Raw genomic sequence first — 27284 nt, 5'->3', positions numbered from 1 at the left:
ACCATAGTTATTATTTGAGATTCTCAGGGATTCTCTGTGTTGCAACACTGACTTGTCACAGGATACTCAGTGGGTTCATCTCTGCAAAAACTGAGATGAGATGTGGAATATCCCCACTGTATAGTCAGTGAGCTTTTTCCCTTATTATGTGTCGACAGGACCTGTAAGTGGAAAATATTCATTTTTCTGCAACTAAGAATTAATAAAAGAATCACTCTAGGAGATCTGGGAATCTCAACCAACAAAGGAAACAAGAACTTTCACAAGTATCTGGAAATACTAGTGTGTGTCTCTCAAAGGTTATTACCAGAATTAGTGATTACAAAGAGGGAGGAACATTTTCATACAGAGTGGCTAAAATGAGTTCTTATATCAGGTCCACCTGTGTTCAAAAGCTTTCTAAGCAAGGAGTCCAGGAGAGCATTAGACTGAAGGTGAGCTGATGGCCGATGTGCTTCAGCTGAGGGACCAGCACTGGCAGTTTGTCTGCACGGAGCCCCAGCTGTTTGTGCAGTGCATTATCCAGGGACAGTGCAACAGGTGGAAGGTAACAGTGTTAAGTTTTTAACTGCCTTGTTTTTAATGACTCTCACAGGCTTTGTTCTTCCTTCTGTCTCACGTATACTGCTATAGGGTCACAGCCAAGTGCAAATGGGCAGCCTTGTTTCTGGTCTAAGTTTCTTCCTGTGTGAGAGTGGCATAGTCAGACCAAGAGCCGGGCCCTGACTTCTGCAATCTGAATGCTGAAGTCCTTAGGGACACACTTGACTGTTTTTGTACTCAACATCATTGTTTCCTGTCAATTTTGGGTAGCCTTAATCAGTTCTGTTTTGGAGATAATGGTTGCAGAGGAAGAATCTGCTAAATTAATATTGATAAAACTATCACTAAAGTGATAACTTTAAATGTTGAGAATGCTACTGAAGGGTTCCTTCTTTACCTCTTAGTTCCCTTTAATAGGTGCTATTCTCTGGAGCCTTTAATCTTGGTATGATGTGAGTATGAGCTTTTGGAAGCTTGCATGAATCAGATTGTAAAACTCCCCTGGTATTATTGGAAGAATATTTGTAGGTTTACAGATTGGTGCTGTTTCAACAGCATGTGAAGATTTGATTTATTGAAAGTATTAGAATATCTGTCACTCATTATTTCCATTTCCTGACGTGATTGGGTGATTTACTAGTAGGTTACTGCATTGTTAATAAGATTTTTACTCAAAGACAAAAAATTTAGAGAAACTTCTGTAAAAGACTGTCACAAGCTGTTGTAACAGTAATATGGCACTGAACCAGGTAGAACTTAGTAATGAAACATGTGGGAATATCCACAGATGTGTTCCTCCCCCGTCAAGACTGAAAAGTGAAGGGTTTAAGGAACAAAGGTTCTTAATTTTTTTAATCTTTTGTTCTAAAATAACTTTGAAAAAAAACTCACGGTGAGCGGCTAATGCAAATGCTGTCGTGCAATATGCTGTCCTGTCGGGACACAGGAATCTTTGTAACACTAAATTCTTGCTTACTTGTGAAGCAGCTGAGCTGCTTATTCTTAAACATGTTCCAGGTATGTTAAGCATAATGCACCACTAGGTTTTGAATTTGCGCAAGTTCTGCACTACCAGAAATCACTGACGTTCAGTGCAGTTTACAACTGAGAACCGTGGTGAGTTAAGTAGAAGTTTTACTGCCGCTCCTCAGCTAATAGTGTACACTGAGTAATATTTTCTTGAGAACGTGCCCTTAAATGCAGTAAAAGCTACAGCTTCTGACTTAATTTCCCATGTTCAGCATCTGGTACAAAAATAGCTTTGCTTCATTTCAAAAAGTGTTCAGAACACATGCTGACATGGGTTTTCTCATTTGATATGGAATTCTGCATAGAATAAAAAAAAGCACTGAGTTTATAGATTGTATTCTCCTGGAGTTTCTATTTAGTGTCCAAGCTTGTGGGTTCATGTGACTTTAAGAAGGTGACAGTGCTGGCTGGGAAGTTCCCACTCTGCCTCCCTCCCCCTAGTTCTGTTTGAAGAAGTTCTACAAATAACTGGGACTCTGGTAAATTAATAGGATTAAAAAATTTACCTTTCAAAATGAACTAAAGTTAGATCACTGATTCAATTAAATGTGTATCTATATGGTATTTGTCTCGGAAAATTGTAAAGGTGATAAGGAAGGAGAAATACATAAAACCAATATCCCTACAGGGCAGAAAGGCACTTAACAGAGTACTCTAAAACTTTAAGAATCCACTGCTGTTGAGAAGTTGAGGGTGATAGAGACAGCAAGAGAAATACTCAGAGAAACAACAGTTTGGGTATTCAACACCAAACTGAAAAGGGAAGCAGCTGTAACTCTCTAGCCAGCTGTATCTAGAAGACATCTGTTTGATGCAGTACATCAAAGAGATGTACTCAGATGTACACAGAGATGTACACAGCTCAAAGGCTGTGCCATTTATTGGGAGATCTGTGTTTTGAAAGCTCTGCAATTTTTTGATGTTTTAGGCATCTGCACGTACACAGTGCACTCACTTACTCTCTCGTGCTGTTATTTTCTATTTGTTTTCAAAGAATGACAAAATCTTGAGATTTGATTATTTTCCCGTCTCCATATTTGTTCTAGTATGCCAAGTGTTTTTTCAGGAGATAATGTTAGTCTGATACAGCTTGTACCACATTTTTATTAGTTAATTGCAGGAGGAGTAAATCTCTCTGAGAGACTGTATGGATGGTGGTCACAAGCAACAAATACTTTTTTCTTGACCAAGTTTATCATTCAACTTTCAGTAAAAGCTCCCATTAATTGGTATATAGCTTATGGTGCATTAACCAAGTTCTTTTAGGTACCATATCTGTTCATAGTGTATACCAACTATTTTGACATAGAATATTTGGTTATATGGGGGATTAAAAGGTTTCCAGAAATACTAAATGAAAATAGTGTGCTATGTTTCTTCTTGAATTCCTTTTAGTATCTTCTAATCCTGACGTTTTCTTTCCTTTTCAGACTGAAGACTTGAGTCCTTCTCCTTCAGTAGCTATAAAAGTGAATGATAAGGTCTAGTTGATAGCCAGTAGTAACATTTAGGTAGTACATCCTGGCCTGTGGTAAGTATCTGGAAGGACTGGGCTTATACTGCATTCCTGACAGTTTCCTCTTTTGTTGCTGACATATCAGTCCCCTCCTACCCAGTAAATACTCTTGCTGTGGGAGGACCAATCATCAGATCTCCTTAGGGGGAGGAAGAAGCCTCTTTGCTGTACACTGAATGCTGGTGGAGATTATTTCTCACATTTCTGCCTTTCAGTAAGAAGAAAGGGAAATATTCTTCTTCCCATTGCTCTCAAAGGAGTGAAGATTTATGTTGTAGTGCCAACTCTCTCCTGAAGTGCACAGTGCAGGTATCCATGAAAGTGCAGGTCAGTAGGCTTGGAGGTCATTCTCCTGTAGGAGGAGACCAGCAAGCGGGGCTGGTTCTTCTCCCTCTTTTCCATTCCTAGCGACAGACATTTCTGCAGTAAAAGTATGGTGCTGCAGGCTGAGCCCAAGTCCCTCCAGATACTTGCTAAAGACAGATTCCTTTCCTTGTTTTTTTTTTTTGTTCAGTCCAAACATTTATCTTCTTTCTCACCTGTGGATATGATTTTATACATCTTAGCTAAATTCTCCAGAAGGTATCATTTACCTTTTGTAGGCCTGTGGCTATCCACGTTTGTGGAAATTTGCATGGATGGGGGGCGGGGGGGTTGCCTGACTTCCTGTAAAGTGGAAAGATGGATTTGAGCTTTCCCAGATGACAATACAAACCAATATTTGTCCATTACTTTAAAACCTAATTTGCTTTTCCTGTTGGTCAGAGTAGGGTAAAACAAAACTATGTGAATAGAAGCTTATTTTTATTGTAAATATTCTTGTTTAGTAAACAATGCTATAAATGTTCACTTTTAAATGTTCATAATTTAATTTACTCCACTAGGTAATTACTGACTTGAATCTGATTGTTGATCCTTTTAGAATCTTAAGTCTATAAATCTGTGCAGGTAAAAGGGTAGGTATGAAAACTTTGGTTTGAAGTTCTTCCATATTACTTCTAATAACTGCATTTTGTTTTTCCCTGGAGTGACTTTACTAATATGTAAAAGGGTATATCTGTGGATAAGCTGAACGTGTACTTTAGGTCTCTTCGTTGCCTGTTGCAGTAAGTCTTTATGCTTAGGGAGAACAACAAGCTTTTTAAAACTTCAGATGATCATATAGTGTTCATTTTAATGATAGTTAGCAAAGTGCAGCGCTTGCCAAACTTAGAAAAACAAAAACAACAACTTGAAAGGTAATAATGTAGAGAGTTAAAACTTAATGACAGGCAGAGACTGAATTTATACTGTTCTCTCTAAACCACATTTGAACTTACTTCCTGATATACTTGAGGCTAAAAAGTTAATATAAAGGGCATTGTAGAGTAGCACTGGGGTAGTGTGAGGCTCGAGGTCATACAGTACCTTTCTTTTGATTAGGTGTTGGAAAGAAGAAATTCCATTCTAACAACCCCAAAATAAATTGGGATTAATTGAAGATTTTAATGTACCAGCAACATTTTGGAATTTTCACGTAAGATTTTTAAGCTAGTAGGTATTCTTCTTTGGTTATCATTTGCTAGGAAAGTGATATCATTGTGTTTTACAGTGAAGGCTTTGTTTGTACTGTGGCCAGATGGCACAGTTCTTGTAATCAGTGTGCTCATCTTGATTGCAGCACATCTTCATTGCCACCTCTTGACTGGCCTTTACCAAGTCATTATGGGCAGTGTGAACTGAAAATAGAAGTCCAGCCTAAAACTCATCACAGAGCTCACTATGAAACAGAAGGAAGCCGAGGAGCAGTAAAAGCATCTACTGGAGGACACCCTGTAGTGAAGGTAGGAAGTCTGGCTTTCTTGGATAGAAGGTAATTTTTTAACTACAGTTATTGGTATTTACAATGCTGTGAATTGTTCCCTTGTGTGAAGCTTACAGTCTTTCCTGGGTAAGATTTTCTCCCTTAAATGGAACTAGTTCAATACAAAAGTTAGTTTTGGTTGATAAAAAATTTAAAGTTTGTTACAATTACAATGTTTGTCACAATTTTATGCTGTATGAAGTTTTATGCCTGTGAATGGGTTCACAGTGCAATAGTGTATTATTATTATTAAACACAAACTTTAAGGAGGAAGGACTGTGCATGGGGGCAGGTAAGAGAAGTCACCGTAATTAGTTGAAACTCTGCTGAAATGTGGTAAAGCTTCATTTGAATCAGAAGTCTTCCTTTTGGTGTTGAAACAGCTTCTGAATACTATAAATGCCTCTTGTTCTTTTATTAGATTATTTCTGTGAAATGGTACCCATAAATTCCTTTAACTTTCTCTTAAATGTTTGTAGTAAATTAAACTTGACTATTCTATTTCTTCAGCATAAAGCAAAGATTCTTACTCAAAGTTTAATGTTTGCTATCTCCTTGAAAAGTAAGACATCACCTAGTTCCACTAGATTTGGAGTACTTATCTGCAAGGGCAAGTAAAACTTGTTCCTTGCCTTTCTTTTTTTGACATGGTTTCTGTTGTCTTAACAGAATCATGGGAGATTTATTGTCTCTTAGAACAGTTTTGGTCAGCTTGAAGAAAATGCAGTAGTGCAGGCAACAGTCCTTGTTGCCACACAGAGCGTGGTGATACACTGACTGTTTCCATAAGTGGTACTTTCCCTTAACAACTGCTTTAACTGGGTTTTTACAGCTAATGCTATATGTTCCAAATGCTACTGGCATCTAAAGTGTATTATTTAAATAGTTTGCAAACACTGTCCAATTATTGTTGAGCTCAGAATTAGATGTAAGATCCTGGCAAACTAGGCTTGGCCTTCATAAGAAAACTTTGGCATCATATTCTCTTTGAAGAGAAAGGTGTGTGGGTTTGGTGTTGTTGGAATAACTGTGTGCACAAGCTGTGACATGCTCCTCTCTGAGCGTTCTGGTGTGTACACAAATATCTTGCTTTATGCTGGGAAGACTTCTGGATTGGTTAGAGGTAGTCACTGGTGTCTCCTTTAATACCCACAGTGTCAGCTGGCTCATGCAGCTTGGAAGGGAACCCATCCTCATACACTGAACATGGGGAAGATGAGGAACTGTGGGACTTCTTAGGATGCCTTGGTTATGTTTGCCACATCCTTGGGTGAAAGCAATGTCTCTCTGCTTATTCACCTCAATCTTGCTTAATCGTCTTTATCTTAACAGTTACAGAATCTTTATAAAACAATAAGAAAAAAATCTGATTACATGAAGGTTACAGCAGGGTTTGTCTTTTCCTCCAAATCCAGGATATTTCCTGTTCTTTTCCAGTAAAATGATGGTCAGAGCTTCAGTCCTAAATCTTTTGCTATAGCAGCCTGTACATTAAAAATGTATTTGAAATAGTTAGCCTCTTCCAGTAGTTGGGAGTAACTCATTACTATTGGAGACCAGATGCAAAGTGCTAGTAGGATCGACATAATCTGTCCCCATCCTTTCTCCTACTCATATGACAGATCTGTAGCCTATGTGACTTACACTAATGATTTTAAAAGCTATGTATTTGCATTGAAATTGTGAAATACCTCACTGTACAAGAATACTATCTCAAAACCGAGGATAGAATTTAAGTGTCTGACAGTCTCATGCATTGTACTAGGCCTCTCTAAATTAAAATGAGTACAAATGCAAATCAGTATTCTACTTTGCAATTTGGTCTCTTCCAGCTGAATTGGGAATTAATTGTTGTGTTTGGTGGGAGAGAGGAAGTTGTTATGAAACAAAGCATTGATTCGTATTAACTTTTTACTCACTGCTGGGAAAAAAGTATGCAAAGGGCCAAATTTGGTAAAGGTAAATACTAAATATCTGTAAGCAGACATTAAATACAAATTGAAATATTTTCCAGTACTTCTGGAAGCTTATTACACAAATCCAGTTCACGATATGCATTACTGCTTGTTTCTGGCTTTTTTCTTTTCGGTGCTCTTAGCTTTAGACCAGTCACTTTTCATGTGTGTGATCACTGCAGTAAAGCACTCAGCATTTTCCTGTGTTAAATAACTGTGTGTTAACCAGTGTCAGAGATGAGAAAGAATGTGGATAAATAGAATAGAATATTTCAATTGGAACAGACCTACAGTGGTTGTCAAGTCCAGCTGCCACATCTTTGGGTGCCGGAAGGCCTGTGTGCTTTTGCTTCACACACAATTTGGTTTGCTTTTGAAAAAAATAAATTTTATAGAAAACTGGAGTATTGAATTTCCAAACTGTGAAACCTCTGTAGTTCTGCATGTGCAGTTGATGTATTATTTAAAATAAAGATTTTTAAGATAGTACATAGCTTCAAGCCATTAATCTATTAGTGCATGTCATTAGTCTATTACTAATACTGTACCATACCTGTTGCTAGGACACTAAGCTTCTGACAAATTTGGCATCATCTGTTGTGAGTACATTTAATCAGCTTATTTCCAAATGGGAGGAAATCAAGTAAGTGGAGCATCATGCTTTGCTTTGTATGTCTCTCAACTTTAAGAAAACAAATTCTGCAATGACGATCTCTTGCTTTCTAATGCAAAATGTTCTAACTAGCCGATACCTTTAATTTTAATCTCTGCTTTCTTGGGAGTATGTTCCAGTGAATTCATGTCATCTGGAACAGTTTCTTTTACCTCGGTAGAGAATCTGCATGATAAGGCTGACAGTTTTCATGGGGAAGGAATAAGTAATTTAGCAGAATGGTTTGCAAGGAGAAAGGTGGCATGTTGAACTTTTGTCATCCGAATTATGTGCAAATTTTGTAGTGCACTGCCAGGAGATATAGCCTCTGAGCACTGTCAACATTTACCATTCTAATTCATAGGTTAGAGTAGGAACTTAACCCATCTATAAAGCCTTTTAAACAAGTAGCTGTCACATTTCATACAGCTCTAAGTGAAAAATCATCATTGCTTGAATTTCCCACCCTTCCCCCACGTCAAATTGTACATAAATAATGTTTACACTTAAAATTTGCTAGAATGAGCTTTTACTTTTACCTAAACGGGTTAAGGTTCTTCATGAGACTTCACTTGGATAATGCCTATTATCAAAACCAGAAAAGCCTTTTAGAGCAGGTGGCACATGATAAAGATCTCTCAGGGATAGTTTGAGGGTTTTTTACTTTTATATCTTAGCTTCCTGATCTAAAATGAATTTTTCTTTTTCGAACAAGAAAACTAGTTTTATATATTGTGTTCCTGCTACTCATGTCAATTTCTGCCATTTTCTGAGCTGAAGTATTTTAAATTTAATGATAACTTTTGGTGGTAAGTTCTGTAAGCTGTGTTGTGCATACCAAGAAGTATTTCCATTTTATCTTTTGTCCCGTTGCTAGGGAAGGTGGTGATCTACATGGCAGTCATCTTGCTAACCATAAAATGTGATGTACTCAGGGACTGTTGAGCTCACAGCTACTCGTTAGCACCATTCTGTGTGCGAGGAGTATCTGTCCTGTGGCCATTCAGCACTGTGGGAGTCAGTTCGAGACAGGGGTAATTGGTTCTAAAATAGATGGTGTATCTGTAACAGACACTATATAGAATCCACTTATAGCCCAAGTATGCAAGATAAACTTGGAGCAGTGGTAGCTAATAAGAATTTGCCTGTACCAGAAGTGTCTTTTTACTGTATTGTGAAAGGTTTAAGGATTCATCAGTTCCTCTGCCATAAGCAAAATTATTTCTGTAGCTGGTTCACAGTAACAGAGGAGGGGAAGCATCATGTAATCCATATGGACAACTCAGCAGTACTACAGCTGAAGAAAAGTGTAAGATCAAAACTGAAAGAAATACTAAATCTAAGCTAGTTTGTTTGGATGGCTGTGCACTGTTGGTCGATGACAAGGAAACAGTCATCTGCTGTCTGAGGGATTCAATGTCAGCTCTGTTTAAGGTGATTGCAGAGCTTGAAGTAATGACTGAAGAGCTGCAGTGGAAGAGAAACTAAACTAATTGAACTGAAAAACTACTTAGAAAATTCTGAAACAGATATGTTTCTCAAAAAGCCTGTCAAACTCCGCCTGAGTTCTGGTGGAAGAAACTATAAGCAACAAGAGAGGATGTCAGCAATGTCAGAGATGATAACAATAAATTAACAAAAGGACTGTCTAAATGAGTGTATGTTTCCTGGCCTGTAATTCTGTGACTGTCACCTTTTCCCAGGTGTTCTGTGGAGTCAATGCATGTAACTACTTGACTATCAGGTATAATATCAGAATTCTCTCTTTTCTCTATGCCCAATGAGTAGCACACTTTTTCAGTGTTTTGTGACCCTTCCCATTCTTCCTGGCTTTCACTCTTTAATTTTCATTTTTGTCTTGAATTTACTCCTATTTTGTCCATAATCAGAAGGCAGGCTGTATCCCAGCTGTAGTTGCCTACTGTCATTTGGTGACAGCAAACTGCCAATAAATACAGCAGGCAGAAGATAAGTATCAGTCTGTGTGAACTATGTAATTGGCTGCATTGGGAAAAACGTTGACCTTTGGATGAGATTCTAAAAATACATATCTTTCAAGAACCATTTGACGACTATTTAGGCATCTTCTGCTTCAGAATCTCATTCTCAAGGAGAAAAGACAACGCAGAAAGAATCATGTCTTGTCGATGCCACCTAAGGAGTCTTTCTGCTGTGCCTTTTGCAACCAGACTTGTCTATCTCGCATTGGCCTTTTTAGCCACCAGCGCGCCTGTAGCAAATGTGGGTAGAGCCCTTCCCAAATCTTCATTGGCAAAGCCTGGCCATGATGCTTCAGAATCACCAAAATAGACAGCAAAAGCCATATTGATGCATCTACTATGTTTGAATGCTCAATCTAGAAAATGCAGTAATTGGTATGAAAAACAATAAAAATGACACACTGGATGACAGTCATCTGCTTTTTGTATCATATGTTTACTAACTTTTTTCTGAATTAAAACCAATTTATGGGGTTTCTTTTACAGCTTGTGTGGGAATAACCTATTCCTGTCCCAGAAATGCTTGTCCAAAAACAGTTCATAGCATAATTAGCATTTGGAGTTGGTATTTCAGGAATAGCAGTCTTCCCCCCCCACCTTGGGCCCCTGCCTGTTTGGTAAAGGTTTTTTGTTTTGTGTTTTTTTTTTTTCTTTTTCAAGAGTGTAGTAGGGCAAAGTGCAATGGACAGTGTCATGACCAGTTACATGTGCTTGGCAATTCTGCACTGTGTAAAGTTGGACTATTAGTCTAACACTATTTTAGCTATTAAATTATATCCTTTTTTGCATTGCGTAGAACTAGACAGGAACAAGCTAAAATACTCTTCAGAAATGCCTGAAGTCAGTATTTAAAATGCTTTCAATCCTGTCTGCAGGCAGTGAGTGTATAGAAGTGTGAGATTTCAGAAATAGAAATCCAAGTTTTTATACCTTGAAGAATGTTCTGTACATTGTGTAAACACATGGTACCATGACCAATAATGCACTGATATTTGCAATTTCTTGTTTGCTTTAGTCCTTTGCAGGACCTGTTTGTTTTTGTGATGACCTTTAAAATGTTTTTAGCTGGACTTGTGCCCCTACCTAATAGTTTAATAAAGGTTATTCCTTTTATCTCTCACTATTTTTTTTTTACAGTTGCGAAGGTCTGTACTATTTTAAAATCTTCAAGTCAGTCCACTCAATAAGTTTATTTAGCAAAAGACAAAGATACTTTTTTTGATGTACTTTTCCTTCTCAGTTGATGGAAAGGTACATCAAATAATCAGGTGATAGAAAATAGTACTGTGCTTCAGGAAGGGGAAGTAGATGTTTTGGTTTCACATGCTTATATTTAAAATCAGACTTTTTGTAACATTATAACGTTTACAGAATCAGAATGAAATAATAAAATAAATTCCCATGAGCTGGTAAGACTTTTCTGAGCCAGTGGTTGAGATATTGCCTAATAAATCTGAATGGTGTTTTCTTCCATGAATTTCTGCAGTCTCTTTGAAACAGTCCATTGAAGATTATGGGTCTGCACTCATTGCACCCCTGCAAGGCTACAAGAGATGACTGTGGTCAGTCTGATTTTCAGTAGCTTCTCTGAGCTCTGTTTTCTTCATTTTATGTATATGGTTTGCTTCAAGTTTTTTTTAAATGCAGCTGTTGATAAATTCATGATAAATTGTACCACTGATGTTAGTCATTGTGTCTTTTGTTTCAAATTATGTTCGTCTTCATGCTCTTGAATCCTTGTCATCCTTTGCTTTTATTCCCAAGTAATTGCTGATAGATGTGCTGTTCAACTTGGCAGACAGCCCTTCAGCTTTTAAACCCAGCAATCTTCACAGTTCTTTAGGGAAGTCACTGCACACCACTCAAAAGTGAAATCCTTGTGGAAAAATATCTGTAAAAAAAATATTTGGTTCTTTAAAGCCTCTCTGGTATTGCTGTCCAAAAAACTCCAGGCTTGTGGGTTGCATCTCCCCTGTCTAAGGGAGCAAACCATTTAGAAGGTATGATTTGCTTTTTTTTTCTTTAAGTTTTAAAAAGAAATAAAATAATATTTTACTTTCAAAGTGGACCGAAATTCAAGCAGTAAAGTTTCTTTTCCTTTAGGATTGTTTATGTTTCATGGTGAATTATACCATATCTTTGTTCAGACAGTCTTCCAAAGTAAAAGGAAAAAATACCTAATTCAAGAGAACAGATTTATCTTTCTTTTCACCCTTTAGAATAGGGCCTCCATTCTTCTCTTTTGTCCTCCTTACCTTGTGACTTTGGGGATTGTTCTAAGGAATACCGAAGTCACTGAAGTGCATCCAGCTGCTGTGAGAGTATCAAGGAGGAAATAACTAGTTACAACATGCTTTTCATATCAAGGTGTTGAAAAGCCTAGGAAATCTCCATCTGAAATAAATGTTTAGTAAGTGCTTGTAGTTCTTAACACAGCTCTGTGTTTCCTTCCCTGTTCATGTTTGAACTGAGGATTTTTATGTAGTTACTGGTGCATTTGGTGAAGGTAGATTGTTAACTTTGGTAAACGAAAGACTTGATTATCCCAAACTTTACCCCTGACATGCCTTGTATTTCAAGACTATGCCCTATTTTAGGGAGGCCTATTTGTATGTAAAAACTTTCTTTCTAATCAGCCTAGTTTACCAATCCAGTAATGCCATAAGCAGTGAATTAATTGCACAAAGAGGAAGGAGCACTAAAGTGTTGATTAAATCTTCATCTTCAAATAGCAAGCAAGAAAAGCCACATAAAAGATAAAACTTTTGAGTAGTAAGCCTCAGTAAAAGTTTGATTAAGCATGGCATTTTCCTAATATATGCTGGAAAGTTTTGCAGGAAAATTGATTTAAAAATACAATCAAATAGGTTTTGACACTATCTGAATGTTATTGGTATCACAGTATTGCTTGATTGCTGAACATAAAACTTAGCTATTGAAATTATTTTTACCCTACCACCACCACCACCCCTCCCCAGTTCCATGTTTTCCCTTCAATTCTAAGACTGAAAGTGTAGGCATATGAAACCCTGACATCTGACAGTTCTGGATTCAGTGACACTATTAGGTGTTTGGCTTTTTGTAAATAAACTGAGGATGCTTTGATTCAGAAAAACAGACTATTTCCAAGTATACCAGTGTTGTCTGGTAAGTATCTGGTTACTGTGAAATATATATATTCTGTTGGATATTTTTCTCAAGTTTTGTTTCATGTCTTATAAAATGACATCTTCTGGATAAATAGCTTTTACACCTGAATAGAGATTGGTGATACTTGGCCTGCAACAATAAATGAAAAACATGGGCAGAACCTTCTTAATTAAAAAAAAAAGATGGGGTGAAGAGGTAGCACTTTCAAGTATTAGAGACTATAAAGAGTCTTCTTACAAGTTTTTCGTGTGTTGCAAGGTTTCCTTTAGATAGGAGTATGGAACTAATGACGTGTGCCAAATATGGTCCCAGTATAGTCTCTGTATAATCTGGAAAAGTGCTAACTTATTTTTTCCAGGTCGATGCCTCTTAATTAATGTGACCTCTCTGCTTTCCTCAGCAAGGAAAAGATTCTCACCTCTGCCACAAAATTCCAAGTTTAAATGCTGCTGTCTTCAGTGATCAAATCAATGTGTATACTGTCTAGTGTTACACATTTTAAAAAGATTTTCCATGTGTGCATTAAGAACATAGGAATGTTTTTGCCATTTAAAGTACAACTTCTGGATGATCCAAAAGCTCTCTCATTAACTGACCATCTTTGTAGTTCCTGGGTAAAAGCTATAAGCTCGGTAGAGCCATGCCTGGGTTTCCTGTGTGCAGTGTAGTAATACGGCTGGAAGCACTTTGGCACGAAGCCCTTCTGGCTTATCCTGTAGTGACCTTCAGTCTTTAGCCTTCCTGCTTTAGTTTAACTTACGCAGGCACTGACCTTTGCTATGGAAACGATATAGAAACACAAAAACAACTTGGCTGAGTTTCCTCAGCAGAGCAGTGGGTGGTGGATCAGGATTCTGTTACAGAGCAGGGTTTCTAGAGGTCAGTAGTGACACTGTGCAGTAACTTACTAGTTGTCTACAGCACACTGTTTGCTGCTCCTGGGAAAGTGGTTTATCTTTTTTTTAAAGTGAAATTAGTAACTTTTGTTTGTAGTGAGCAGGTCTGGGACTGCATGTTAATGGAGTAAATGCTGGAAGGTGTACCTGAAAGTCTGCCTAGGGCTCGAGCAGTTGTTCAAGTTCCTGTCCATCTGTAAGTGACCCATGACTGAATCCGGGGCATGCTGGTATTGTAGTGACTTACTGTAACGCATCTTCATCGTGGTGATTCTGCAGCACTTGCCAGTAGTTTGTAAAATGCTTTTATTTAAATACCTATAGTCTGTACAAAGACACTGTGTTCTTATTTGTGTGTATTGTGTGTTCTTTTCTAAGGAAATAAAGGTTTGGATACCATGTCTTCATGTATTTGAACAAAGCATAGTGTATGTTCTTTCAAGTTAATTATGTAGGTATTTTCATTGAAAAACAATTAGGAATTTTGTTCTACTGACTTAAATATTTGGGCTATTTAACATATAGAATTGTGCATAAAGCAGACAAGGTAATAACCCTGCTGTCAATGAAATTAAGAACAATCAACACTTTTTTGAATGAGAACAAAACTGTATATAAAAGGAATGCATTTTAAATTCCAAAATATGTAATTTTTCCTGATTTGAAGTTGATTTGGGGTAGTAAGTCTTCTTTGTTATTCACAAGACAGGTATTGCATCAATAATGGCAATTCAGGCTCCAAGTACGATTTTTCTTTTGGAGGAGAGATGACACCATTCCTAGGAGACAGAAGGTAGTTCAGATCCTATGATGATTCAGTCTCCAGCAGGGACCCAGTGTGGTGGGCAGACAGTTCTGCTTTACTTATTTTGTACAGGTTTTGTACAGGGAGAGACATCCAAGGCTTACTCGCACCAGGATTAGCCATAGAATGATTTCAGAACACTTCGATACCCTTCAGCAAACTACTGAATTCACCTGTAGTTAGATATAGTGGGGGAACTTCCAGGTGCATTAATAGAGTAATCCAACATTGTCTTCTCTTCTCAGGAGTGGTGTGACATGGGCTTTCTTTAATTCTGTTGTGCTACACAGTGTGTTGGTTTCACTATGGCCTTTGAGTGATTATGTAATAGACACTACATGGGATGTGCAGGGCATCCTCTCCATGAGCCAGCAGATCATTTCCTACTGAAACTTTGGCTCATTGGCCCCCACAGACTCTTATCTTTGATTACAGACACTGTAAATCTTTGATTTACTTTTGCAGAATCCATGGCATGTGTGGAGTTGTCAACTTGCTTATTACACAAAATTTTATGGGAAAATGTTAACTCTAAAGCACAAATTTGTATAATAAAGATTGAGGGGCTTTTATCCACATGTTTTTGACAGTCTCTTCAACTCCCCGAGTTTCACTAGCACATCAGGCTGTCTCAGTAGCATCCACAGCCAATTAGGCTTACTGGCTTTTTGCTGTAAATAGGGCTGTTGGAAACACGAGGACACTGTGCAGCCTGTTCATTGCTTACTTAAGGCTGGGATATGTTTCCCTTTAATGTGGCTCTGTTACTGCAATCAGACCCTGAATTATACTCTCTGCTGTGGGAAATAGGGGTTGTTCTCTTCTTCCCCACCCCTAGCTTATTTAGTTGCCACATGTATTGCACACATTGTTTATATTTATGGCTTTACAATGTTTTTTCTCTTTTTATTTTAAACCTTGAATAAATGTAATAAATTATCAGCAATGCAAAATATACATTTTTTGAAGTCTCTGCTACCTTGCCAATGTGTTACTACTCTCTACCTAACCGTATTTATGTATATTCCAATACCTTTAAGAGGACATAATTGCAGATCCTTTATAGAAGTTTATTTGAGACAAAGCTATAATGGAAGTATCTGATTGACCTGGTTCAGGGGTGGCCTTGTTGGCTTTCTATTTGTTTTGGGACTGGTTTGCACTAGCATGGCTTTTAAGTATATATGAAATTTTCAGGGGTTTGTCCTGATGTTATTACAGATAATTTTTGGGGTGCCATATTTATGTTTTGGAATTATAAAATGCATCAATTTCTTCTAAATTACTATAAAAGTGTATTCTGTTGCATTACGGTATTTTCCTTGTAGTCTTCTTGGGGCATCTTGTTTTTCATTTAATTTAATATATAAAGCAAAAGAAAATTGACTGAAGGTGATAGTGTGTGGGTCTTGTGGGGTTTTTACTTCTTCTGAAACTGTAGTAAAATAGTTTCAAATGTCTACTTTGATACAGAGGTGTACTGCCATGCTGTACAAGCACACAAGCTGGTATCACAAGAGCATCCTGCAGCAAATGCATGTGGTAACCTATTGATATATAACTAATCTGTGGTGGAGTGGGCATTTTGTGTCGGACTTGCCTTTTCCAGAACATGCTTTGCATAAACCAGACCCTGTATTCCATAATGAGATTTCAGGGTGAGGACAGAGGGTCAAGAATCACAGAGGGAAAACTAGTGTTAGACATGGCTTTGAGCAACTCAAATGTAAATGGCCGTAGAGTCTCTCAGGCAATAACAGTGCAACTGCTGGCACAGGGAATGTTTCACTTCCCTAAATTAAACTCCTGCTCTGTGTAGGCTTCTGTAGAAGATGTTTTCTCCATGGACTGTAGACAGACCAGCTTAGTTTTACAAGTATCCCTACCACCCCTCCTTATCTCTCATATCACCAGTATCTCTAGAACTGCTGTGTACAGACCATTGTTTGGGAAGGGGAAAATAACCTTAATTGGAAATTAGCTTTGTCACAATGACCGCATTTGGAACTTAGTCAAAATTTTGAATAGGTCTGGCTTGTAATTTTTATAATTCCCAGTATTAGAGTGAACACACTAACGTCACATCTAGGCTGGATTCCATTGTGTTAAGATTTAATTTTAACTCTGAGGAAAATGGATGATGCAGTCACAGTGTTGAGAACTTGTGAAAGATGGCTGCTGTAAATGCTAAACTAATACATGTCCTAAAATAATTCAGACTAATAGAAAATATTAAAATATTCATTTGATATTTAACAAAAAAATCTTTTGGAAAGACATTGGAGTCCTGCATCAAGTATAAAACGGAACTTGTGCATGTGTATGTATTTCATTGATGTAACAGTCTCTGTGATCCACTCTGATCACAACAGTAAGAGGAAAGTTCCTTGTGGTCCAGTTGTGTTCCTGTAGTTACAGATGAATGGAGAGAAACCTGTCAGTACACTGATGGCCACAGGAGATTCTTTATATCTACTGCAACATTTATAAGTGCTTGTTTATCACATTTATTTACATGGGAAGCAACTCTGATAATCTAGACTGCCTCCACTCAGTGTCAGAAGGGTTATTTTGGTTTGGTTTGTTGGGTGTTTTTTAGCTAGATTTATCAGTGTTTGTACTGAGAAGTCCTGGGAGAACAAAAAGATGTTACATATTGACAAAGACTTTCCAGACTTCTGTTGGAAACCAAACTTCTGTTTTTGATTGAGAAAGCTCTAATAAAAGTGATAGGTCTGGTAGGCGCTGTTGAAGCCATAACTTGAATATATAAAGCAGGCATTCATTTGGTCCATAAAACTTCCTGCCAGGAGTAGTGCACCAGCAGTGGGGCTTCTGATTGCTGATGTGGGTGTGCTTTGGGCTGTTGTGCTGCTGACTACTGGCGTTAAATTACTCTTCTGAGTAGGTTAAATTGACATGTTTTGTTTGGTTTTTAAGTGTTAGTTCTGTAAAGAGCTTGGATAATATTGTTGTGTGACCAAATAACTCTCCCTAGAGACAAAAATATTGACATGACAAAACCACGTTTAAAGAATGACTGTCTGGCCCTGCCTCTGGTTTGAACATAAGTTGATGTCAAAGTCAATGAAACATAAATTTGCTCCAGTGCAGTTTAGAAATTATATAACTTGCAGCATGCATCAATCTGCCAATTGCAGGAAGGTGAAATAAAATGGATTTATAAGAAACATTTTATAGGCTTCAGTTTTAAAATTGCAGTGTCTAAAGGAAACTTTGGTATTACTATTGGCTACACTCATTTTCTTAAATCTCCTGGATAATATTACCATTGTACTATTGTAAAATGAGCTTTTTCTTTTAGAGTCAATTTATTATTTTTTCTGATGTTTCAATGTGTTGTGCCTAGAATTACTGCTGTTAGCTCAAGCAACAGGTGGTTTTATGATAACTGAACGTATTGGTGGCTAGATGTGTATTTAAGAAAAGGAAAGATGTATGAATCAACATTTGCAAAATTTGGGAGGTTTTAAATATTTTCTTTACCAAAAATACACCACACCTGATTTTCCAGCTATTAATTACATTTTCTCAGTCCTAACATGATACATTTGCATTCACAAAACCTCTTATGTTTAATAAAAGTTACTATTCCAATTTCATAGTAGCAAAACTAAAATATTTTAGTATTTCTGGAATCTAGGCGATCTTTAGTAAAATTGATAATTAGACTTTGATTAAAAACCATATCAGAAACAGACCTATAACATAACGTAGCTTTGATGTTGAAATTCTGTAGATAGAGCAATTCTCTTTGAAAGATTTTAAAATAGTAACAATGGTATTTTAATATCCATTTGTTCTGGTAATTGTTGCCAGTACTTGTCTTTGGGGACAGATGCCTGTACTCAGTTTTCTGATTGCTGAAGAATTGCACACACAGATGCAGCAGAAGTCAACTAATGTGTTTTTCCATCAGCTCCTGGGCTACAGTGAAAAGCCCGTGAACCTCCAAATGTTCATCGGGACAGCGGACGATCGGTACCTGCGGCCTCACGCCTTCTACCAGGTGCACCGGATCACTGGGAAAACAGTCGCGACAGCCAGTCAAGAGATAATCATTGCCAGCACCAAAGTTTTGGAAATTCCACTTCTTCCCGAAAATAATATGTCAGCCAGGTACACCACTCCATCAATCAGCTGTTTGGTTGCTATGTGTCTTTTTTTTCTTCATTTGTGCAAAGGTGAAAGAAAAGTCATGTAGGAAAATGTATTTTCCACAAATGTGGATCATGATTAAGATAGACACGTCTCTTAAAACATATCAGTGTTTAGGTAGTCAGAAGTAAAGGAGTAGAGAAGGCGGGGAAGCTCTCATGCATACATGTTAATTGACTGAGGTAAGTGTGTCTCATATGAATAACTGACCGCTGTGTGGAATGGGAGCTGGGATTTTGTCATTCCCTAGTCCTTCCTAAGGCAGAACTAAATATAGGTCTCTTGCTCTTTGTAAATGATGTTTACTATATTATATAACTTACTTGGAAGGTTAGATAACGTGCAATATCAAATAATCTTTTAAAGGTTCGAAAAAGCAGCAGTTAGACATTTACAAGACAAAATGTTTCAACAGAGTACTTGCTGTCATTTTCACACTAACAGTTCTTTTAATCTCAGACATCTAAAATAACACTTAAAATAACATGGGGAAAAAATAAAACATGCTTCATTCTTTAACAAAAGAAAGGCTTACAGACTATATTTTGTCAATAGTTTGATTCATTTTCTTCTGCTCCATCTGTCCGTCCTCTCCATCCCGTAGTATCGATTGTGCTGGTATTTTGAAGCTTCGCAATTCAGACATAGAGCTCCGTAAAGGAGAGACAGATATCGGAAGGAAGAACACCAGAGTGCGACTTGTGTTCCGTGTTCACATCCCACAGCCTAGTGGAAAAGTCTTATCTCTGCAGACTGCTTCCATCCCCGTTGAATGCTGTAAGATTGCTTTAACTATACATAATTTATACGCATGTTTTCTGCATGTGTCAGTAGTATTGTCATTCTGAGAATATTTATTGCCAGAATTATATATAACAAGTGTGAAAAGCATTGTGCATAAAAGCTCAATTATCAAAAATTGAGGTATCTTAAAGACAGTTCTTGCCAAGTGGTAGCCTGAAGGTTTAGGGTAAAAAATACCTTATAGTGCAGTCACATAGCAGCTTCAGTAGTTCCTTTGTATGAGAAGGGGCAGGTGATTCATCTCAGAGAAAATATTCATTCCAGGTAGAACTAATACTGTTTCATTTACAAGGGTCTATACCGTTACTTGTCTTTATAAAGTATTATCTAGTGAACAGCTGAACTTCTGGAGAGTTCATTTGTCAAATGCTAGCACTGAAGAATCAAGACATGACCTCAAACAATCTCAGTTTCTCCTAGAATTCACTTTGTCTAGAAAATACTAAAATAATTTTTAAACTAGTATTCCTAAACTAAAAATTTCATTTGCTGTAAAAATAGAGACTGTTGAGATTCATGGCTTTTTGGTGTTTCTTTTCTGTAATTACGCCATTTAAACATAATTTTTAAAACAAAGATATATCATACACAGGTATGAATTGTGTATGTAAATAGATGTCATTTTAGTTTCACTCCTGATTCTTCAAGTTAGAATCACAAAATAAATGTCATTATGATCAAAACTGTGCATAATAATTTTTTCTTAATATTTTTTAAAGCTCAGCGGTCTGCTCAAGAGCTTCCTCAGATTGAGAAGTACAGCATCAATAGTTGCTCAGTAAATGGAGGTCATGAAATGGTGGTGACAGGATCCAATTTTCTTGCAGAATCCAAAATTATATTTTTTGAAAAAGGACAAGGTAAATACTGTCTTGCTGTTTTTTCTTGAAACCAAAACCATTGTCTGAGTTTGATTTTAAGAAGCAATGATGTTTTAAAAAGAAAAAAAAGTCCTGAATAGTAATCTGAAACTTCATTTGGGCACTGATCGATGTGCTTGAACAGCTTTGATAGAAACGCTGCTGCTGCTGCTTTCCTGCTACCCTGTACAAACCCCAGTGACAGAGAGAGTCGAGTGCTCAGTTAAGGATATGGGTTATGCCAGGTCAGAGCAGAAAGAGGTTCCCTAGGTGATTTACTTCCTTACCAATGCAGACGACTTGCCCAGCAATTGAACTACAGGGTCTGTGGATTCAGGGGAAGGTGTTTGTGGTAAATGTCTATAACCTGTGGGTCGGGGCACAAAGGTGTGGCTTATGTTATCTCTTGCATGGTGACTTAGCCCCTAAGTCATCAGCGTGTTTGAATAACCACAAGTGTTAGAAGCAATTTAACTACCTTTCAAAAATGTTTTTAGAAAAATAGGGTAAAAAGCACTCTGTACACTTAACAATACCCACTGCCTCCTTTGGAATTCAATCTACTGTATGGAATCTACTGGGTTAAAATGCAGAATCCTGAAAAACAGTCAGCTTACAATGGTTGTAGTATTGAGACTCCTAAAGCATCTCTATACTTGACACTTTTTTTACAATTTATGTCTGCTGCTTATATGACCTCTTTATGATTGAAAAGAAATGCAGTTTTATAATAAGTATTTAAGTATTTTTAAGATTAATTATTTAAGTGTATTAGAAAATGCTTTTTGCTTGATTTATTTCTAAATTTCTCTCAACAGATGGACGACCTCAGTGGGAGGTAGAAGGGAAAATAATTAGGGAAAAGTGTCAAGGGGTGAGAAACAACTTTTCTTAATTTAGAAAGCTTATTTTTATTCAGTGAGAAAATACACATTTTCATTGTTGCTCTGAAATTTAGACTTCATTTAGTAAAGTAAGTAGATCACTGGCTAATTCAGACAGACAATGGGAGACTTCTAAATTGACTTAACACTGTAAAGAAACCATTAAGATGATGCTTTGAAGGAACTGGAAATAGCATGCTTTTTGTGAAAGCAATGAAAAAGGAATTTGAAAACTGAAAAAAGGAAACTTAAGATAATTTTACGGAGATGACAAATTATTTCCAGTGCATTAAAATTTTTCTTAAAAGCTTAATGATCCAAAATGCAATTCTTTGACTGCTAGAGGTTTTTTATACTCTGGCAGATAAAGCATCCTTTAGATGATGTGTCTATTTAATTAAAGCATTTATCTTCAGAGCACTTGAGTTTAAAAGAAAAAAGTCTCCAAATAAAAATTTGCTTATAGTACTGTTTTATTATGTAATGTGCATTAACTTGAAGTTTGACAATTTCAAAATATTAGGGTGCTTTAATTTTGCAATAAGTGTTTTAGATTTTCTGTAATTAATAGCAGTTTCATTTGCATTTGATACGTAAAACTTTTCTGTTTCAATTTTCCTGTAGGCAAACATCGTACTTGAAGTTCCTCCATACCATAACAAAACCATTACAGCTGCAGTTCAGGTGCAGTTTTATCTTTGCAATGGCAAGAGGAAAAAAAGTCAGTCTCAACGTTTTACTTATACACCAGGTATTAAATGAAAAACACAGAAGTTGCATTTTATTTTGCTTTTAAAGTAGACATTTGAAAGAAACTCAGACAGTCGCGTCCCTTTGATAGGTACATAAGTTAGCTTTGAATTGGCTATAAAAGAGCTTCTAAAGGTTGTCTAATTAAAAAGCTGAAATACAGAGTAATAAGCTCCAGTACTATGATTACAGCCAGGTATTTCTTCATTACATTTTCTAGAGAATTAATTTTTGCATTCTGCTTTTCTTTGAGAATGATGATGAATCTCAGAAGCTGCTTTTTAAATAACCCTGGTGATGACACGGAGAATAGTGAGATCATAGAAGAACAGGTTTATGGGGTTTTTTGCTCTTTTAAAATGTCAAAAAAACCCCTCAGGTTTAGATACAAGGAAGATCAAAATATTTTTTCCCCCACCCTGGACACATTGCAGCTTACTGAGAGAAAATAGTTTGTAACTTAGCCAGAAGTGAAAATGGAACATGTTAACTGTAAGTGTAGTTAAAACATCTTAATCCCTCCTCTTTGGATGTGGAAGTGGTTGCTATGAGACATGCAATGCCTGCTTCTTTGCCTGCCACTTTCTTTTCCTTTAAGAACTGCGCACCCATTTAGAGCAGTCAGAATTCCCAGGGAACCAGTGATGGTGGGGACTCTTAAGCACTGCTTGGAGCACTTGAAGCCAGATATCTGAAGGAGTCTTTAAAGTCGGATATGGATATTAATATAAACTTCTTGAAGCCAATATATATGCTGACAAACCCAACTTCCATTAGTTTACACAATTTAAAATAAGTTGTGCTCACTTGTGCTCTAAGATTACCTTCATACCTTCCTGTGTTATATAGGCAGTATTACTTTAGGTGTCTGGTACGCCTAATTGTTACCAGATTTCTGGTAATTTTCAACTATTTTTAAGAATATCAGCTCCTAAGATAGTTACACATCTTAAACTATGTTTTTGTTTGAGAAATCTGTATTTAAAGTATTTAACTGGTGGAATGAAGTAATGACACATTACCTAAATAAGAAACAATTTTTAATCATAACTGCAGCTGTTATTACACAAACACTTTAAAATCCATCTCATCTGTGTATTTGTAACAGTTCATTGAACTGCAATATTTAGTTAACTGTGTTTATAAAGTAGTAATTGAGCTGTTAAGTGTTAACATTTTTCTACTACTTGTACTTAAGATCAGTATCTTTTCATGAGACTATCAATAGTTAAAAAAACCCAAGCCTGTAACTGAAAGTGTGTAATTTTGTAACTGTATAATAAGAACAGTTGTTGCCATCATTGAAGTTGAGGCATGTACTGAAAGAGCTGCTGTAATTGAAACAAGGTGCACTACTCAAACTAGTTTCTGTATTGCCGAAGTTCGACTGTCATAGTGATCAGAGGTGAAGGAAAGCTTGAAGCCTGCTAAAAATTTCCTTCATGTTTTGCCAGTGCCTGATACTGAACTCACATCTACCTGTTTTCAGTGGTGCCCAGCAGCAGCCTCCTGGTCCCTCTGGCGATGAGTGCATCCTTTAGATGTACTGGACTTTCTCTAACTGGGTTGCAAATGTCTTTAAATACATACATTTCTTAGGAGGGTGTGTTAGAAGGGAAGATAACTACCTTTGAATACGTGCTAGGAGAGTTGTTGTGGCTTCTCTGGGTTAATATAGCAGGCATGAAGTCAAAGATGATGAAAGCAGAGCAAAAGAAGGGACATTGCAGCAACGACACTAACAGTGCTATTGTGGTTGTTAAACAGCAATTGGTGTGTATTTATCCCGGGATACAGATGGGTTGAAATTGTGAAACTGTTTTACTTTTTCTAGTTATAATGAAGCAAGAGCACAGAGATGAGGTGGATCTGTCTGCTGTTCCATCTCTGGCCCTTCCACACACAGGCAACGTCCAGGGCCTGCATTCGATCCGAACTCAGCTGCCTTCACCAGAGCAAGGGCACCCACATGACAGTTTGCTGTCTGCGTCACCCAGGAGCCTTGTGTGTCCTGTTCAAGCACCGTATACAGCAATGGTGACCTCGGCAGTGTCCCACCTGCCACACGTGCAAGGTAGAAACCTTAGTCCAAGTGAAGAGTGTCATGTTTTGCCTCCTGCTGTGGTTCAGTCTTTTCAGGTAACATCAGCACCTTCTGTGAGGCCTTCTTACCCGCCTATGCAGTCTAATAACGTGTACAATGGACAGTCTGGTCTTCCTATGAACTCTGCCTCCAGCCAAGGATTTGATGCTATTTCATTTCCTCAAGACACAGCTGTACCTCATTTGATAAATCTTGGCTGCCAAGCTCTACCACCAGTGCAGTTTCATTCTTCAAATCCAGGTTCTGTGTCAACATCAAGTACAGCAGGGCACCCATTGGCACATCCAGCTCATTCAGGAGAGTCATCTGCTCACCTGCCATCAATGGGATACCACTGCCCAAGCACTGGGCAGGGCTCCATCCCTTCTGCAATGGGTCTCTCCCTTGGGCAGTCTTCTCCCCAGCTGCAGCAAGTCCCATACCATTCTACAAATCCGGCATCCGCTTCATCCCCGTCCCCGACAGCTTCCCACCCATTGGTCCACTCGCCGCTGTCTGGACCTTCCTCTCCGCAGCTACAGCCTCTGCCTTACCAGTCTCCAAGCTCGGGACCCACCTCCTCCCCCCCACCCACTAGTCACTCAGGCCAGCACTCCCCCCAGGCCCCCAGCCCTGCCCTGGGGGCTCTCAGCGCTGTGTCACCCCTCGGGCACCACTCTGTGTGCGACTCATCTCCGTTTGCACCCGATGGGGCAGCTATTAACATTAAACCCGAACCTGAGGATCGAGAGCTGAATTTTCAAACCATAGGACTACAAGACATCACACTAGATGATGGTAAGTGGGTATAATATTTTAATACTGGGATATAATCTACATGAAACTGCAAAGTGTGTGTGTGAGGGTTGTTTGGTTTAGAATGCACTCCTCTTCACGGAAGGAAATTTGTATCATCACAATGGAGTCATATATTTGTGTCCAAAGAAACAACTTATTTAAAACTAATTATATCAGCTGTAAATTTGTAGTTATACAGTTCAAGTGTTTTAGTCTAATTTGCCCATAGAATTTGGTTTTGTCATAAAACAAGGCTTGAGGATTAACTCCTACACATTGACACCTTATATTCAAGGAATTGATTTGAAGCCTTTTCGGGTTGTCTCATTGGTATGTTTCAGTGAAAGTCATAATAAAATATCTAAGTTGCATAGATGTAGTTTAGATTCTCGTTTCTTGGAGTTGTCCCAGTTTTGAAGGGCAGGGTAGTGTTTTGAAAATCTCTCACATGCATTTTGGCACTCTCTTAGTCTCCTCACAGACGTTCTGTAGATACACTGCCATCATTCAGCACCTCTGCTCACAGTGGCTGTTTTGCTTTCTCCATGCTGGCTACCTTTTTGAGAAATTCAGTTGTTGAACATGAACAGAACAAGGATGTTTCAGTGCTAAAGGCAGGCTGTGAAAGTCTGTATTTTAAATACTTGGAAAGTGTCACTTACAAAACTTGTCCAACCAAGTGAAAAAAGAAGAAATATCCAATCCCAAACATCAGACTATTGGAGGTGTTGATGCAAAGCAATTTATAGAACATGTAACGCTACTAAGACTGGAAGAACAGAGGGCCTGGCCTTAAATGACATGTAAAATGTGTTTGGTGTTGATGAAGGGAATCTCACTAGTGTATCTTTTCTCCAATAGCCTTTACTGTTGTGGCTTGGGGATTTTTAACCATCCCTAGTAATTACTTAATTACATCAGCAGTAGTATAAAGATTTAAGTGTGGGCCATCTGTTAAATATGCATGTCAGTCCCAGCTCCTTGCATAAATGCAGCCTTGCTATTGTTACCTCCTGACAGTAGTAATAAAATTTAGTAGGAAATGCCTTCAAAGACAGGGCACAGTAGGAAGAAAATGAGAGAAACCAATATACTTGGGCTTTCATTTCAGAGGCCACCTTAATTAAACAAAGCTCTCTTTTTAGAAACACTGTTTATCAATCAACTTAACTTTATTTAGAAAAGAAGAAAGAGACTGATTCTATCAAGGACTTGCTGAGGAGAGGAGAGCAAGGCTTTGTGAAACAATATGCAGCAAAAAAAGTAGCATTTTCTACTTCTGTATAGAGGAGTGAGAAAGAAATCTAGTGTTTCTGGACATGTCAGGTTAGAACCTACTTTCTTCTCATCCTTCTTCCCTCCACACCCACAAACAAAAGATGTAGAAATAAATAAAATACAACTAAATACTGTAGTTAGACTGTTCTCAGTGTAAGCAGAAGTGTTTAGCATTTATGAGCATCTTGACAGTTTGTTTATACTTGTTCAGAAATTAAAATGGATGCACAGTAAAAAGAAAGCCATTTTTTTCCCTACATCACAAATATTAGTTGCTTTTATAAACTATTTCCATGGCTTAACACACCGACATTACTGAGTTGTTTCTGTGCTGGCAGACATCGAAGCACAGGAAAAGCTGTAATAGCCACACTTCAAGCATGGCCACTGATTAATTGTTTAGAAAAATATAATCAATGTACATGTGAGTCAAATGGCCACAGCTTTATTAATTTCTTTTTTAAATAATGATTCTTATAGAAATTTGAAGAATTTCTGAAAACTGGTGATTAAACAAGACTCTTCCTATATGGAAAATTGAACATGGATTTAAATGCTAAATAGCACTTGGCAGCAGCAATAGGTTTGCAAGCAGAGAGATTCCCTGCCTTTCCCTTCCATGCTCCTGCCATGCCTGGGGGTTGGGCTTGGGGCGTTTTTTCATTTTCAATCAGCAAATACAAATCAGATGTCTGGTCTGAAACCTGCTGTTCCAAAAGTCTTAAAGAGCTGCTCAGTTCTCTCAACATGAGTGAATACTTCCTCTACTTAATCAGCTTAAAGTAAAAAAAAAAAACAACAACATGTTTAGACAAGAACAGTTTCTTAATAATATATCTAATGTATTACTCTGGTTTTAAAATTAATTTAAATTTTTTTCTTTCGTGTCTATTTGAATTTTAGTTTCCGTACAAATAGAGCCAGGCACAAATGGCAAATAGGTTTTTCTGCAATAATGTTATAACAATTAAAGAAAAACATCCAAACATAATTACATACATAAATGAATGTTGATACAGTATGTTTTCCCAACTAATACATCAAACATGAAAACTATATTTAGTTGGAAAATAGGTTTTTAAGGGTTAACAATTAAGGCAAATAAAGCTCTCAAAACACTGAGACAAAGCCAATTAAAAATTCTTTAAATCATGTCTGGATTACTGACTTAAATATATGTCAGTAGTCTTAAAGTAAACAAAAAATTCAGAAAAACCTCTGAGGGCATAAATTACCTTCTTTCTTTTAAGTAACATGCA

General features: G+C 37.4%; 1 protein-coding gene across 3 annotated transcripts in view; it reads left to right on the top strand.

The window, feature by feature from the left end:
• The window catches only part of NFATC3 (nuclear factor of activated T cells 3), a 65188-nt gene that overhangs the window by 21029 nt on the left and 16875 nt on the right, over positions 1-27284 (top strand). For all 3 annotated transcript variants that reach the window (XM_051771259.1, XM_051771262.1, XM_051771260.1), the window contains exons 3-9: positions 4749-4911; positions 18330-18529; positions 19173-19345; positions 20092-20232; positions 21051-21106; positions 21741-21867; positions 23701-24747. In XM_051771259.1, the coding sequence (XP_051627219.1) occupies positions 4749-4911; positions 18330-18529; positions 19173-19345; positions 20092-20232; positions 21051-21106; positions 21741-21867; positions 23701-24747 (1907 nt within the window). The remainder of the gene's footprint in view (positions 1-4748; positions 4912-18329; positions 18530-19172; positions 19346-20091; positions 20233-21050; positions 21107-21740; positions 21868-23700; positions 24748-27284) is intronic.

Source organism: Manacus candei, unplaced genomic scaffold (assembly GCF_025592945.1).
Source record: "Manacus candei isolate 608988 ecotype Guabito, Panama unplaced genomic scaffold, ASM2559294v1 h1tg000131l, whole genome shotgun sequence".
NCBI classification, from domain to species: domain Eukaryota; kingdom Metazoa; phylum Chordata; class Aves; order Passeriformes; family Pipridae; genus Manacus; species Manacus candei.
Note: the sequence above shows the minus strand (reverse complement) of the source record. Positions and strands in the feature narration are given on the sequence as shown.